Source organism: Bufo gargarizans, chromosome 1 (assembly GCF_014858855.1).
Source record: "Bufo gargarizans isolate SCDJY-AF-19 chromosome 1, ASM1485885v1, whole genome shotgun sequence".
NCBI classification, from domain to species: domain Eukaryota; kingdom Metazoa; phylum Chordata; class Amphibia; order Anura; family Bufonidae; genus Bufo; species Bufo gargarizans.
This window is the reverse complement of record NC_058080.1, coordinates 618,889,265-618,906,436: the sequence shown is the minus strand read 5'-3', so window position 1 is coordinate 618,906,436 and position 17,172 is coordinate 618,889,265. Positions and strand designations below refer to the sequence as shown.

Here is a 17,172-nt window from a genome sequence, read left to right as displayed (position 1 = left end):
CAAGCATGCTTAGCTATTTTCGGAACTGTCAAAGAATTGAATGGAAAGCAATCAGAGCATGCGCGGTGTGCTCTAGCTCACTTTGTGGGAAAGGTGCAGGTCCCACCTCTATCTGACATTGGCGGCTTATTCTAGTGCCACCAATGTGTGAGCTGACAACCCCTTTAAGACAACTAAGGCACTTGCACATTACTAGAATTTTAGATTTTTCAATTAAGTTGTATTGTTCTCTAACATTCATAATAATGCTGTATATATTCAGTAATATTGTTCCCTGGCGATACCACTTCCTCACCCACAATCCTGTAGTTGCAATAATCCCTTAATCCTTAGTGACACTCCCCCTTTCTTGCTGTACTTACCGCCCCAGACTTTGACTTTACCCTTCACAGTTCAGGTAAGCTTATCACATTACCTGGATACATTGTTATCTGTCTTCTGCACCATTCACTGGCTAATCCATTATAGCTTCCACATGCCATCTTTAAACCGCTTAATTCTAATCTATTCATGTTGCTTATGACGTCAACAACAACAATGCCATAATTCCAGAAATCTAGATGCTTTAAATATAAAGCTCTGGTCCAATAATAAGACGACAGAGAATGACTGATGTCCATTTTGACAGAACTACTTAATAATAATTCCATCCTGAATTTTGGAAACTGCTCCCTGCCCTAATTATAAAAGTGTTCACAGAATACCATCCCCTCCCACTGATGGCAGGCAAAGCCCCCCGAACACAAGGCTGGAAAAAAGCAACTTCTGCTCAGCTCCAAGCTAGGCCAATGGCTGTCAATCTGTCAGCAAACAGAGCTGAGAAGCACGCAGAGAATAGAATTAACAAAGCCTTGAGTCACAGAGGAGAATATAATTGTATACTGTGTCATGCAGACCTCGGCCATCTAACCGCTTCACTGCTGGATATGCCATACCTAGCCAACCAGCATGCCTCTGGAGCACATTTCGGAGGAATGGTTGAACACTGTGGGATATCTGCTTTGTCTGCTGTGCTCTGGCTGCAGTCATTCTACTCAAATACTTATCCAGAATGGTAGGCTCCGCTCCAGATCTTAATCTCCTAGCTGTGTCTGACTGGTATTGAGCACAGCTAAAAATATGACGTTTTTACAAATTAGTTGGCTTCATTTATGTGAACGCATTTGCCAAGGTGAATGTCTGTTTGGGGAGAGGTTTCTGACAACACTTCGCTCTGAATTTACTTTTTTTAAATTAGGACATTTCAACAGAAACAGGTTCTTGCTATAACAAAGCCAATGTCGTTTTAGCTCCTTTATTGGAAAATAACACTCCTTCCAGTAAAACCACATTAAAAAGATATAATCAAACATATTTAATTCTACAAGCAGTGACGAAAGGAGCTATACACCCTCCAAATAACTGGTATAATGTGCTCAGTTGGGATTCTCATAGCGGAGAGTATAACTTACATAGATCTCTGTTCAAAGAGTACAATATGCGAACAGGAAGTATTACTTTACTGATAGTGTAGTGGATGCATGGAATAGCCTTCCTGCAGAAGTGGTAGCTGCAAATACAGTGGAGGAGTTTAAGCATGCATGGGATAGGCATAAGGCCATCCTTCATATAAGATAGGGCCAGGGGCTATCCATAGTATTCAGTATATTGGGCAGACTAGATGGGCCAAATGGTTCTTATCTGCCGACACATTCTATGTTTCTAACAGAAACAGGAGGCCACTTGACGCAAAAAGACATCATATATGAGTAGGGTCCCATCTAAAGTCACCCTGCCTTGGTAGATGGATACAAATGATTTTTGAAATGTATTATGCTTGACTGGCTGCACTGCCTGTCCAGGGGCTGTTAGTAATAAAGAAGAAGTGTAGGATTTAGGATCTCCTTTCTTCTTGAACACAGTTTGCAGCTGCATCTTCTGCAACCCACCCTGTCTGTGCTCCCGCCAATCTCCCGAGACTGGTAAATGGGGAGAATAGTGAACATGTGTCACTTGAGGACATCTAACAATACTAGACTGCAAAGGCTCTGCTGTACAATACTGTCTGGCCGTCTTCATCCTCTAGGACCCGACATAGCAGCATTGGGATGGGCAGTTAATGAACATCTCTGAGCCGCGGGTGTGTGGCCTGTGCACTAGGGACACAAACGGCAGACATTTGAAGTGAGCTCTCCTGATCTGCTGGACAGGGAAGTAAGGGAACAATCAGAGAAAACTAAGGCTACTTTCACACTGGCGTTTTGGTTCCCGTTTGTGAGATCCGTTCAGGGCTCTCAAGAGCGGTCCAAAACGGATAAGTTTTGCCCTTAATGCATACTGAATGGAAAAGGATCTGCTCAGAATACATCAGTTTGCCTCCGTTCGGCCTCAATTCCGCTTTGGAGGCGGACACCAAAACGCTAGATGCAGCGTTTTGGTGTCCGTCTGACGAAACTGAGCCATGTAACTGAACATGTAAGTCAATGAGGACGGATCAGTTTTCACTGACACAATAAAAAAAAATAATCTTTCAATGGGGTTCAAGACGGATCCGTTTGGCAATGTTAAAGATAATACAAACGGATCAGTTCATGACGGATCCGCACCAAACGTGAGTGTGAAAGTAGCCTAAGCCAACCCGTCAGTGTATGGAATACTTACAAAATTGTAAGCTATTCAATACTAAATACATACATGTCCCTTTGACCATAAACAGGATTGCGCTATTATGCAGTGATACAATTACAATAGTTGTGACTCTTCTTCCTGAAATAGAGAGCGCTTGTAACAACCATTGAGAGAGCATTGTGCATCTCATGAATGCCTGAGCAACATTTGGTAACAGCTACTATACATATGTTAGTGAGGCGTTCTTGTGTAGGATAAAGGATCCTGAGCTCACTAATATCTGCCAAGCCCACTACTAAATAAGCCGCCTTATATTAGGTTTATTACAGAGAATGAGTACAGAAAAATGGGGGGACTTTATTAAGACTGGTGTTTCATACATGATGCGATGAGGTAAATTTATTATCTTCTGGGCAATACATACACCAAAAAATAAATAAAAAAATTACATTTATGCCAGCTATGAACTATAAACTTACGCCCGTTTCTAGTGCGAATTCTATCAAATCTGTTGGGTTGCAGGAGGCCACACGCGCTATAGCTAAGCCCGTACATGATTTTTAAAAGCTGCAAAACCAACATAAAAATGAAAAAGTTGCAAATGTTTTTGTGAAAAATGGGTTCCTCCTCAATGTATACAGTTTTCGGAAGCTGATGTCCACAAAGTGACAAGTCTCTAAGGGGAACCAGCACTGTGCTCAGGCTGTGATTTTTATAGGCATCACAGTGGATAGTTGGACACCTTGATGAAATTTGTTTGGTAGGGGGCCCTTGGCTTAGGAACATTGAGAAACACTAGTGTAGAAGAAAGAATGTGACTGCAGGAAAGCTATTGGGAATTTTACCTGAATTGCCATAATTGTTGCATTTACAAAGAAAGCAATTCTGATCATATAGCAGACTAGGGAATAAATGTAAAAGCAGTCTCCAAATATATAATCAAAAGTTCCCCAAGGTATATTTTCTATGAATATCTCACAAAAGGATAACGTATGGACTATGGGGGAATTTATCACTTGCTCCTTTTAATGTCATTTTTAAGTTGTTTTTTTTTTCTGACTTTGGCCAAATTTATGAACTGGCTCATGCTGGTTTTATATTCGTCAAGTCAATGAGCAATTTGGCTCCACCTCTGTAAATAAAAATACACAGGGGGTTACCTGGTGCTTTGTGCAACTGGCTGTGACTTTTTGTTCGACATTTAAAAATGTCACAAATCATAAATGTGCCATAAAAATGATCTGTTGATGAAGCAGCCTTACCTTTCTTGCTACTTTTTTTTTTTTTTTATGTGGTGTAGCTCACAAAAAGTCTCAAAATTTTATAAAAATGTCACAGGTAACATCACTTGTGACGTTTTCACGCCAGAAAACTTGCATAACAGTCTTGATAAATGTGCCCCTATGTGTAAGTGGCAAAGAAATTCAGTCATCCCAAAAAATCAGTTCCTATTCCATGACATTAAAGGGAACCGGTCATTTTAATGGTGTCTAAGCTGCCTGCAAGGTATTGTATAGAGCAGGAGGAGCTGAGCAGATTGATATATAGTTTTATGGCAAAAGATTAAAACTTGCATTTTATTCATTTATATCCCTGCTCATTCTGGGCTTTGAAGTCCAGGAGACGTCCTATCAGTGATGACAGCCTTCCCTCTATGACTGTGTATACAGAGATAGCTGTCATCACTGATAGGACATCTCATGGACTTCAAATCCCAGAATGAGCAGAAATATAAGTGTATAAATTACAAGTTTTACTGAATCTTTTCCCACAAAACTATATACCAATCTGCTCAGCTCCTCCTGCTCTATATCATGTTACTTGCAGCTCAGACACCATGTTCCAGGTGACAGGTTCCCTTTAACAGACATAGAGACCACTGTTAAATGTACTACTACTGGTCATGAAAGGGTTTACAAGAACAGCCCATATTTCTCTATATGCACTGCATTAGAAAACAGCCTCATGGATCTCAGGAGGACAGCTAATCATCTGCTGGTTGAGGGTTAGGTCATCCATTAACATGTCTGCCTGGAATGCTGAATGATCTCAGTTATCAGCCAGGGAATAACATCCCATCATGTCTTGTATTAAGTTGCACTGTTTCTCAAGCATTAATCAGCAACCGACAGTCTAATACTTCCATTTGGCATGACGCTGGCATTATGAAATATTGATAATGAATGTTTTCTAATTCAAGTTTGTAGAAATTTTAGCAACACAGAGGGAATGATGTCCTTGAAAACCTTCCACATCAAACAAGGCTACAACCTCTCATCTCTGATAGTAACTCGAACGTATGCAGCATTTCAGTGTCTGGAGGAGAATTAGCTAGGTTGGATATATCGTTTTCAATAAATATACAAAATGTGTACAATAAAAAAGTACCGTAAGAACCAACTTATTTGAACTCGCTTGAGTTTTACATAGACGTTGGATGCCACAAACTTTTCACAATCTACCAAGAGTAGCCATACAGTAAAAAAAAAATATGACAAAGCCACTGAGGTACAGATATCTCAAACCACTAAAAGGGAAACCCATAGCATACAATCAACTTATAGGGGTTGTCAGACGAAAAATATTCTACAGTTCTCAAACCAGCACCTGGATCTGAATACTTTTGTAATTGCATATAATAAAAAAATTTGTGTAGCCATTTAGTTTATTCAATAAAAGTTATCTATAGAGCACCACTTGCTCTTTGTTCTTTTTCCTATTTCTTTGTCCTGCTCACCCAGATGGCCGCACATGCTCAGTTTCATCCTTCAACTGCCTCCTGAGCTGTGATAGGTAGAGCATAGACACACCCCTTAGCTGCAGCAGAAAATACACTCCCCTTGAGCTGTCAGCTTGATATTAATCTAGCAGAGCAATGAATGGGGAGATCTCTAGATCCATGCGAGGTACAGGGCTGGTTCTGGCTTTGTTAGAGATTGTCATGTACTATATGTCTAATTTTCATTTTTTACATTAATCATGGGAAAAACCCTTTAAGAGCCTCATTAACTAATTAGCAATCACTGTATTTTCCACTTTAAAAGACACACTTTTCCCCCCAAAAAGTTGGTGGGAAATGGCAGTGCGTCTTATAAAGTGAATACTAGTGAGTGCTTCCATTATGGAAGCGCTAGTTAGTATGCAGGAGTCGCGGGGAGCAGAGTGCTGCCAATACTCATCTCTCCCTGATCTTCTCTGGGCTGCGCTGCACTGTCCTGACTGTGTACAGTGTCAGAACGTAGTCTGCGCGCTATGACTTGACGTTGTATACAGTCAGGTCATAGTGCAGCATGCGTCCAGAGAAGATCAGGGAGCCCAACTGCAGGAGATCTGCAAACCTGAAGAGCGGTGGTGGAGCAGGACAGGTAAGGGAATTTATTTATTTCTGATGGGAATCTGATCTGAGCTTTGACATGGGGGTCTGACTTGAGGGTCTGATCTAAAGTCTAATGAAGAATGAGGGTCTAGTTTGGGGGTCTGATGAAGATTTTTTTTATTTTTATTTTTAACTGCCTCCTCTAAAACCTAAGTGCGTCTTATGAAGCAAAAAATACTGTATTCATATTTACTAACAATGCACTGAAAGTGGATCAGTGACTCTGCTAAGTGGCAGTTCAATTCAACGGCATTGTAATTTTAATGTACATCATTGGAGTTTATGTTAATTATACAGTTTCTCCATTACAGATTTGGTGAGGCATTTTTTTGTAAAGATCCAAGAAGAGGTCAAGACCCTTCTTCTTATAAAGCATAATAAAGGGTGGCCCACGAAAAAGCAGCCCACCTCCAATATCTACAAATCAAACTGCCCATTAGTAAATCTGTCTTAGTTGTCCACAGCCATCAATCAGAGCTCAGCTTTCATTTTTTCAGAGCCCTTTAGGAACTGAAAGCTGAGCTCTGATTGGTTTCTATATGCAACTAAGACAGATCTACTACTAGGCAGTTTGATTTGGAGATATTGGAGGCGGGCTACTTTTTTGTGGGCTTCCCTGTATAATCTGGTTGTAGAGTATGTTTACAAGGCAGATTAGTTTCCGTTCAAATACAGTATTAGACGCGATATTGGAATTCTGCCTCAAATCTGTACGGGGATTCAAAGGAACCAAAAGCTCTTGGCCACCCAGAAACCACAGCAAGAACTCGCATGCCCATTCTTTTTATTTTTTTTCCTTTAAATCCTGCATGAACTAATAAATGTTTACTTTAATGTTAATGTATTGTATAGAGATACCCTGGCTAATTACATCATAATTACCGTACCAGTTACTGACAAGACAGTAACCTGTACAGAAAATAGTCAATGACCCGGTGTCACTGCAGGTTGGGTGTTGTATGCCATCAATGTCCGACTGCTGGCGGTATGATCAGCTTAAAGGGGTATTCTCATCTTCCCTTTTCATACTAACGTTCACTTTCCTGGATTCTTCTCCCGGCCAGGCTTGCGCAGAAGACTGAAGATTTTATCCTGGCCGGGTCGCGCAATGTCCTGAACGTACACACGCCATGGTGACTTATTCCTGGCCTGTATAGTACAGAGCCGGCGTGTGCGTTCGCGGCTCTGTACTATACTGGCCAGGAAGAAGCCATCATGGCGCATGCGCAGCGGCGTGCGTGTTCAGGACATTGAGCGGCCCGGACGGGATCCGACAGGAGAGGTGGCTGTAACCAGGGGAGACCAAATACAACATCAGGTAAGAGGGGACTTATTTTCTAAAAAAAAAAAAAAAAAAAAAGGGTGGGAATTGGGTAATAAAATGTATTTAGAAAAATGATCACTGTCAAATCATTAACAGATTTAACAGTGATTATTAAGATGAGAATACCCCTTTAACTCCTTGATTCTCTAGAAGAAAGTGGCAGTTGTGCTAGGAAAGCTCCACAGTGCAGCACCACTACCCTTTCCCCTCAGACTGGAGAAATCTGTGCCCTTCAATCAATGAAGCTTTAAGAAACGAAGAAACCAGAGGTGGCAATAATGACCCAGGATGATTAGGGATCACATACTGGATTGATTATGACAGGAGTTCTATAATATTATCTTGCATTACTTTTGATTTCTGGTGCACCATATACATAAACCAACTGTCCCAAATTTGCAGGGACTGTCCCTGATTTTCAGAGACCTAGCAAATTCAGGCTGTCCTGGGTCAAAAATAGATAAGGCTAATGATAACACTGCCTATAAGTCGGCGTTCCTGGGCCGTTTCCAGGGGTGGGGTTTTGGATGCCCCGATTCTACCATTCTAAACTTTGGTAAGTATTGATATAATTATTATTTTACAGGTATTAGGGTCACTCGGCAGCTGTCTCATAACTATGCCTGGGTTTATGCTGTATGATTAGATTTTTATTTTTAAGTCTAACAGGGTTACCCACGAGTACAATATTGAAGACCTATCCCCATGATAGGTCATGAACATCAGATCGGTGGAGATTCAACTTCCGACACCCTTGCCAATCTATTGTTTGAAGTGCTGTGGCCTCTTCCTAGGCCAGTGACATCATGTTCATTGGTCGCATGCCCAATGTGCAGCTCAGCTGCATTAAAGTGAAAGGGTTTGTACTTCTTATCACTGCCACTATGCAATGTACTTTGCTGTGCTTGGTATGCTGTGAGGAGGCCATAGCTCTCTTCTGTGTGCTGCACCCCTTTCAAAAAGCTGATCATTGGGGATCTGGTAGGTGGACCTGCACTAATTGGATAGTGATGACTTCTCTTGAGGATAGTTCATCAATATTGTATTTTCAGAAAACCCCTTTACTTATTTGACTTTAAAAAAATTTAAATAATAAGGTACATACTGCTGTCAATGAATTATGGGCACAATTGTACACTAGAGAGACAAAAGTCTTGTACGTTTTATGTTTCCCCAGTGCAGATTGCAGATATTTATATGTACAAATAATTCAGGTGAAACGTGTACATTAAAATCCATAAACCTATACTTTACCTTGTATGGCTATTTGAGGACAGACTTTCCCATGGTTGGACACTACATCCAGTGACTGCAAAGGCCCCCCCACAGCTGCCGTCCAGCTTCATCAGAAGGGCTTTTGCAGCATTCTCTGCAGTTTTCCTGCAGTCGTGTGCTCTCTTCAGCATCTGTGTGATGTTCTCATCTCCGGTTTGCTCAGCTTCATCATAAAATGAAAAATATACATTTCCTCATTCATGGCCATACAGACACGATCATATTACCTTGTATAAGAAATCCCTTTACTGCAGTATTAACCGGTGACAAGTAAATCAAATACTCTCAAATTAAGGCATATTAGCCGTAACACATAATATGCTGATACATTTTTTTGGGGGGTATATATAATTCCTGGACTGCTGCTTGATTAATTAAAATAATTGTATTGTAAATGCATCACTAGTGAGCAGTCATCGCAGTTTGCATTTTACAGATGATCAAAGTAAAAAATATTCAAATTCATCATTGTTAAAGAGATAATTTAGGGATTTTGAATCTGTAATGACAAGGTGGATATCTCATATCGATTGCTGCAGGCAATAAAAAGGAAGGATTTATACTTCTGGCTGCTACTGGCTCTGACATAAAAATACACCCAAAACTGCATGCATCCGTTCAGCCTAAGGGTCTGCACACACATGAATTCTGCTGTGGCATTTTTTTTTTTTTTACCAAAACAGAATATGCTCATACATTTTTTTTTGCCTTTTTTTTCTAAATGGGTTTGTGAGCTGCATTTTTCCCTACGGTGAACGAGATGTAAAAATACCGGAAAAAAAAACAAAAAATAAAATAAAAAGTACAGGTAGAAAAAAAGGTGATTTCCAGGAGTAGACGAATCATGACCTATCCTCACTATAGGACTTCAATATCTAATTGGTGGAGGTCCAACACCCAGCATCCCACTGATCATCTGTTTAAATAAGCCTCTTCCTAGGCCAGTGATGTCACGCTCATTGGTTAACATGGCCTATGTGTACCTCAGTCTTGTTTAAATGAATGGGCTTGGGCTGCAATGCTAAGCACAGCCATGTACACCGCTGTGCTTGGTATGCTGTGAGGTGGCTGCAGAGCACTGGAGCATCGTGGCCTCTTCAAACTGACCAACTTGACTGGTGGCGTGCTGGATGTCAAACCCCGACCTAGAAGATCTTCATATTCTATCCAGAGGATAGGTTACAAATATTTTACTCTCTGAAAACCACTTTAATTTTTCTGAAAGGTATGGCTGACAGGCAAATAATCCAAGAGGCAAAGATGCACAGGTGATCTTTCCATCAGACTTAAAATTTTAACGGCTTATCCAGTTTTCTGAATTGATAAGTCATCAATATCAGATTGGCGGGGGTCCGATTTCCGACACCCCTGCTGATCAGCTGTTTGAATACAACGCAGCGCTTGTGTGTTGTGGCGTTTCCTCTTCACTGTTTACCTGTTCACCCTTGGCATCGCAGCAGAAAGCAACTGTAATTACAGCTCCTCCGTCCCATTGACTTGAAATGAAAGGGGCGGAGGAGCTGAAACTTAACCTGTTCGCCGCTGTAATATTGACTGCAAGCAGGTAAACAGAGAAGAGAATGCGGTACTCGCAGATTGCCACGGTCTCTTTAAACAGCCTATCGACGTGGGTGGCGGAAGTCAAACCCCTGTCAATCTTACATGGATGACCTACGGTATCCTGAGGATAGGTCATCAATACATAAAAACGGACAACCCATTTAAAATCACGAATAACATTTCTTCCAGACAATAATTTTAGTGATGACCTCTCATGAGAACCTCCAAACAAATAGTCTTCTGCCATTCTATTTGAAAATAGGAAAGAAAATGTCTTTATTTCTAGAGGTAAACTGTGCTAAAGATACCAGTTCCATCCACTTGGATAACGTTGAATAACAAACAGATCAAGTTAAAGGCTATGTCCACCTTCACAGAATTTTTTTGTAATTGTACCAAAGCATCTACAGCAGGCATCCTCAAACTGCGGCCCTCCAGCTGTTGCAAAACTACAACTCCCAGCATGCCGAACAGTCTACGGGTATTAGCATACAGCAGGGCATTGTGGGAGTTGTAGTTTTACAACAGCTGGAGGGCCGCAGTTTGAGGATGCCTGATCTACAGCAACTATTTATTTCTACAGCTCTTATGCAGACTATGCGTCTCAATGGTGACACACAGCAAACAAATGTTTTACAGTATAATCCTGCAGTGTTGCAGGCTCATACTTTCATTTGGATGGGAGGTGTAGAAACAAAACCATAGGAGAATTGTAATTAATATCAATTACAAAGTTGATTCAATTTTCATGTTATATGCACTGAAAAAATAAAAAAAGACATAGTTGTAGAAGAAGTGTAATAATAATGGCTCTACATGGAATACAAAGGAAAGACAGACATTGATGTGAATTGTTATAAAAATCCAATAGGACAGCGTTACTACAGTGAATTGCAGCATAAATTGCAACATATAATGTAATTGCTGCAGATTTCAAATCCATACAGAAAACAGTTTATGGCCAAACAAATGTAGTGCAACTGACCATGAACGTTGGAGTGTGTAGCGGCACATTAAATAGGATGTTGTTTGACAGAGGATTTGATTTTTGAGATGGAGAATAATTCTTACCTACAGTTCCAACTCCGGCAGCTCTGAACTGGCCCAGAATGAGAGACTGCTCACTCTCTGCAAGCGTCAGCAATAATTCATATGCTTCGATACACTGCTCACTAAACCACGGGAAGAAGGGAAATATCAAATCAATATCTTAAAGCTGCTACTGTACATTATATTAGGACAAGCAAGGAGGATCCTGACATCTCGAAGGTAGCACTTAAGCCTCTGACCCACTGCTGACCTTAAATCTCTGCTGCACTATAAAAGTTGATCGGTATTATGTGCTATCGGTGATTAAACTTGAGAATAAAGCAGGCATACAAGGGAAAAGACCTAGAAAGAAAAAGGATTAGCCTGCTTGTCTTGTACTTCTGAGAAAATAACCTGCAAAATCCCTGTGATACACAGAACTGACTTTAGATTTCTGCTGTAGGTAACAGCCGTGGCATCATATTGTTCTTGGATTAGCATCCACGTTAAAGGTGAATGGAAATATTCAGAGACCATGACAAATGTATTTTCAGTGCGAACACAAATTATAAAAAACAGTATATAAGGCAGATTACTTAAATTAATAGATTCAAAATTCTCAGCAAATAACATCTAGGCTCTTATTCCCAGGCTTCTGAAGAGAGGTTATGGAGCTTGTTGAGATCCCTGGCTGACAACTTAGTGGCAAGGACATAGCTACTCAGAGTGGAAACGTCAACTACTTTAAAATGTTCCTCCGTAAACATTATGATACTGGACCTGAAAGGATAAAAACCTAAGAAAATAAACCCTACTGTAAAAAAATCTTACTGCAAAAGACCAACCAACACCTAAGATGTTTTGTGAATGCAAGCCTGTCTGCTTATAGTCCTTCATGTCATCTCGTGATCACCCTTAACAGACTCGGAGTATTGCAGTTGACATCTAAGGCTACTTAACAGCAGTGTTTTTGCTGGATCCATCATGGATCAGCAAAAATGCTTCTGTCATAATAATAAGTCAATAGGTGCCGGATCAGTTTTCTTTTGTGTCAGAGAAGACGGATCGGCCACCGCTGACTTACATTGTGTGTCAGGACGGATCCGTCTTGCTCCGCACCACATCGTGGACAGAAAAACTCTGCTTGCAGAGTTAATCTGTCCGCGATGGGGACGCAACCAAACAGAATGGAATGCATTTTGGAGCACTCAGTTTCATTCAGTTCAGTTTTGTCCCCATTGAAAATAAATAGGGACAAAGCAAAAGCATTTTTCCCCGCTATTGAGATCCTATAACGGATCTCAATAGCGGAAAGGGAAAGCGCAGATGTGAAAGTAGCCTCAAGTACTTGCGACATCTGACTGCTGTAATGGGCCCTCTAAAATGGGAGATGGGGAGCAGTCATCTTTACAAGACAACTTATCATACTAAAATCTACCATATTGGTATAAATAAACTCTTTTTTTGGCAACTATATATATATATATATATATATATATATATATATATTTATATATACACATACACACAAAACAGGTCAAAAGAACTGCAGGATTTCAAGGTGTTCGGTCACTAAAAGTCCCTGTATTGTGGGCATCTGAATGCAGCCTTAAGGCATGTGTTAGACTGTGTTCCCCAGATTGGCTCTATCTTTCATTGATATCATTGCCAAAACCAGTATTGGAACCAAAGGCCACCTGTCCCCAATATGGTTTCAGAACTGCAGTATCGATATTTGTTACAAGGTCCTAAATGACTAATGGGCAATCCTAGAACAATAATATATTTTTCTGTAAGAAATCTTGTTTGTAGCTTTTGTTTCCCAGTCTCTCTCTCCAACATGAACTTTTTAAGCCCTGCATAAATCGTCTTATATTCCTAACTTCGAGATATAGGAACAGTCTAACTGGTCTGCTGCACTTACCTGTACTGTAGAGCCAGCCTAAGGGCAGTTGCATTCGATTCATATTTCCCCACCAGCATGCTCATTCTTTCGGCATTGCTCTTACACTCCTCCAGTGTTATTGTCAACAAATCATTCTGGGATTTTAAGTGCTCGATTCGACTGCAGAGAAAAGATCGATATTTTTATCCTGCCATGTAAATCACAGCTTGTTTTTCTACTTTTCCAGAAGACTGCATTGCACTGAGAGCAATAAATACAGCCGAGTATGCTGAACCTGAGATCAATAAGCACTTAGGTGCAATAATCATAATTATGCTGGCCTGTTGTTGAAGAAGTTCAACACAATCTCTGCAAAAAGAATGCATTCCCATTGTGGATGATCTCTACCTCTAGAACGGTCCTGTCACAATGTTTTACAATTAATATTTCATTTGGTAGTCTGTACTGTGAAGCATCTGAAAAGCCACTGGATGCGGTAATGCAATGAGACACTCTGATAGCTTGAAGAACAACTAGACAAGCAGTCTTACAACTTGGTCACAAAAATTGCATTTTAAAAAGAGGCAAGATTAGCCATACATTTAGTGATGAGAACCAAATAACTATATTTAAATGGTCACTAAACTTTCAACAATCTTTGCATAACTTGAATAAAACCACTTTCTCCACTTAGCCTTTTTTCCTCACCCCTTCCTAAATTAACATTCTCAGCTAAATCCATCTTGAGAAACTGAGACAGACTTTCAACTGAAGGATCGGATTACTGCTGAACAGGGAAGCCTGTGAAGAGAGTTGGGTTGGGAGGAATGCTGGTGGGAGAAAGAGGCATTTTTCTCTATTAAGAACTATTAGAAAGTTTCTTCTATTCGCCTGTACTATTAATTTATGAAGTCTGTTAATAGATTCACTGGTTCACAAACCGCGAGCCAAATACATGCATTTACAAGTCTATTTATTGGCCCACAAGAATATATTACAGGAGTGTAATTTCAATCTGGATCCAATCTGAAGATATGCTGAAATTTTAGCATAAATAGTCCAAGGTTGCCTAAACAATGTCATCTTTCTGTAGGGAATACATAGGTTTATTTTCATGTAGCCCTCAATTCAACTACTTATAGCAAACAGATGTTTAATTCATTCAGTACCATAAAATCTAGGTTCACAACCTCACCCCAAGTCTGATGGAGATATAGTCATTGATACAAAACAACTTGTCACCTGCCAGGATTTGAGCACCATTTCTTACTCTGGAAATTGATGGCAGACCAGTCTGTAATTAACCTGTAATTTATTGTGGATTAGTTCATAGGTACATTTGCTCATTGAAGGAAAAGCTAAACATTGCAGAAATCAAAGCTGCCATTTACACAAGCAGACTGCAAACAGGAACAAACCTGATGCTATCATCCAAGTGTGCCTACACCTGCCAACATTTCAGGCTTGTGTGTTTGGCATGGTTCGAGGCATGGCTTAATTTGTCCCAATGTTCTCAACAAAAAAAATCTGGCATGTTTCTCCAATTATGAACTTGTGCATGAGCTGCTGTTCTATCTCAGCACAACTCTGAATGTATTGACCCACAAATAATGCGCTCTGTAAAGTCATTAGCTCTCTTCTGAGGATAAAGCTTTAAATCTTTTCATTTCTTCTCACTTGTAGCCCAGATGGTAAGAGTGATATGGTTCTCACTCACAGATTAAGAGCAGATTTATTGCTGCTCAAGAGAGCTTTTCGATGTTCTCTACCTGTATATTACCGATTGGCAGACATAATAGCTTGTTGCAAACGGCTCCATCTGGAATGCGTGCAAAGGTTTCCAAAGAAGCAGCTCTCTGGGAATAAAGGCACACTGTTTTCTCCTTACAGTTACATGTGCTCTCTCTAGTAAACGTAAGTGATGTTACCCCTAATGCACAAAGCAGCAAACCTACCCAGCAATCACCGATCATATATCTGTCACCATTAGGTGAAAGCGCTGCTCACTAAGTGTCTCTTGAGAATTATTTGTTGAATTTTTATTTTTTTTCTGGTCGACATGCTTTCCAATATCTGCAATTTACTAAAGTGCATTTGCCCAGACCAGGAATAAAGTAATTCTCTTTCTTTTCTATTAAGCATATTATTTGGCAACAGATTGGAGAGAGTTATTATAGCAATTTATCCAGTCTTCTTAGAGAGTCACTGTACTTTCGTACAATTTAATAGAGAATGTTGGAACAAACATTTCTAAATCAATTCATTAAAAAAATGTGTCTGTATCCACCTGAAAAAAAGCTTTAAAGTCATGGCAACTAGGGGTCTCACTTCCACCAAATTTGCAGTCCGCTGCCTGTTGTCAGGAAAGATCTGTCCCTAGTAACAGACACCAAAGACAGCAGAGAGGACGTCGGGGCATGTCGAAGGTAGCTGAGAACCTGAGCCTGACAAAAGAACTGCTTCTACACTGCTTCTGAAATTCATCGGAGCCTCCTGCTAACACACACAAACTTATTTTTTTGTGTCCATGTCCGTTCAGTTTTTTTTTGCGGCCCAAATACATACGGTCGTGTGCATGAGCCCTAATTGTGATTTCCCCATGCTTATCTGTCCTATGAGCTCCAGAACTGAAAAAAAGCATAGTGGGAAGTGCAGGAAAATACGTCACAGCAGTACTATGGCAGTAAACACCACCTGGTACAACCTGGTCTTGTTTAATACCATGTATATTCCCCATACAGCACATACTAGACCAGAGGCCTCTGGTGTAGCTCATCTCCCCGAGAACAAAAGGAACAGGCATGTTGAAATCCAACAGCCTCATCCTTATTTCCCTTGACATCTGCTGTTAAGGGACAGCTGGGAGGCCTCCATACACATTAGATGGTCCACTGATCTGAGCAGAATTGGCGGGTTTGGCTGAGGTACATCTAATGTGTATGGCCAGCCTAAGTCTCTGTCACACTTTATGTATATACACTGGAATGATATGTACAGAAGTGGAATACATATTAAAATACAGAGCTAAAGAGGACATGAAAATCAACTTTGTGATTTTTTTTTCCCCTTTTTCATGTCTATTTCTAGTTATTTTCTCCTATATGAAACATTTTATATGAATATGAAATATCTATTTTCATTACAGATTCTGTTTTCTTACTCTAGTAACAGCTAAGCAGGGCAGATTAGTCACTGACTCTTTGGGGCCAATCCAGGAGTCTTGTTATGACGTCACAAGGCCAGACACTCCCTAAAACTGTTCAGTAGCTAAGCACTTTAAGCCTGCGCGTCAATGATGTCCTGTAGGCCAGCCTATGGCAAGTGTAGGGTGCTATGTGTAATATGTGTAGGGCTATATGTGTAATAATAGTGCTCTTTATATTACTATAGAGCGGCATATATAAAACTGGTGCTATAGGCCTCTACATATAGCTATGGTGCTCCTTGACTTATTATAGGACTATATAGGTAATGACATATTATAGGGCTTTATAAAAAAAGATGGAGCCCTATATTTGTTTACATAATAGTCAGGTAGCTCTGTCGTATTGTTGGCCCCACCTGTTGCCAATTTAGACCCATCTACAATGTAAGGTGACTTAGATTTATTTTATTTTTATACAGGATCATTGGATGGACCTTGCTGTGTTGGATGGAAACATGGATGTTGGTGAGAACCGGCCTTTAGACATATAGGGGGTAATTTATCAAACTGGTGTAATGTAGAACTGGCTTAGTTGCCCATAGCAACAGATCAGATTCTACCTTTCATTTTGGACAGGCCCATGGAAAACGAAACATGGAATTGATTGGTTGCTATGGGCAACTAACCCAGTTCTACATTACACCAGTTTGATAAATGACCCCGATAATTGCTACTATCGTACAATAGCTTGTTCTTACCTATTTAACCGCTCAGTCTCCACCTCAAACTCTCTAATTTTGCTCTCCGATATAGCAGAACCATGGGAGTAAAGTGTCTGGAAGATCTCTTGGATATTGGAGCAATCTTGTAAGGAATGAGCCAGGTGTTCAGCCACACTGCTTGACACCTACAATATAACATGGAAGGGTTATTTAAAGGAAATGTCCTATCCAATAAAAAGATCAGCATGG

General features: G+C 40.3%; 1 protein-coding gene across 4 annotated transcripts in view; it reads right to left on the bottom strand.

The window, feature by feature from the left end:
* MCC (MCC regulator of WNT signaling pathway) overlaps positions 1-17,172 on the bottom strand; it is a 310,501-nt gene that overhangs the window by 32,301 nt on the left and 261,028 nt on the right. For all 4 annotated transcript variants that reach the window (XM_044275927.1, XM_044275928.1, XM_044275929.1 and 1 more), the window contains 4 exons: positions 16,960-17,108; positions 13,096-13,236; positions 11,214-11,314; positions 8,562-8,745 (listed from right to left, as the gene is read on the bottom strand). In XM_044275927.1, coding sequence (XP_044131862.1) covers positions 8,562-8,745; positions 11,214-11,314; positions 13,096-13,236; positions 16,960-17,108 — 575 coding nt within the window. The remainder of the gene's footprint in view (positions 1-8,561; positions 8,746-11,213; positions 11,315-13,095; positions 13,237-16,959; positions 17,109-17,172) is intronic.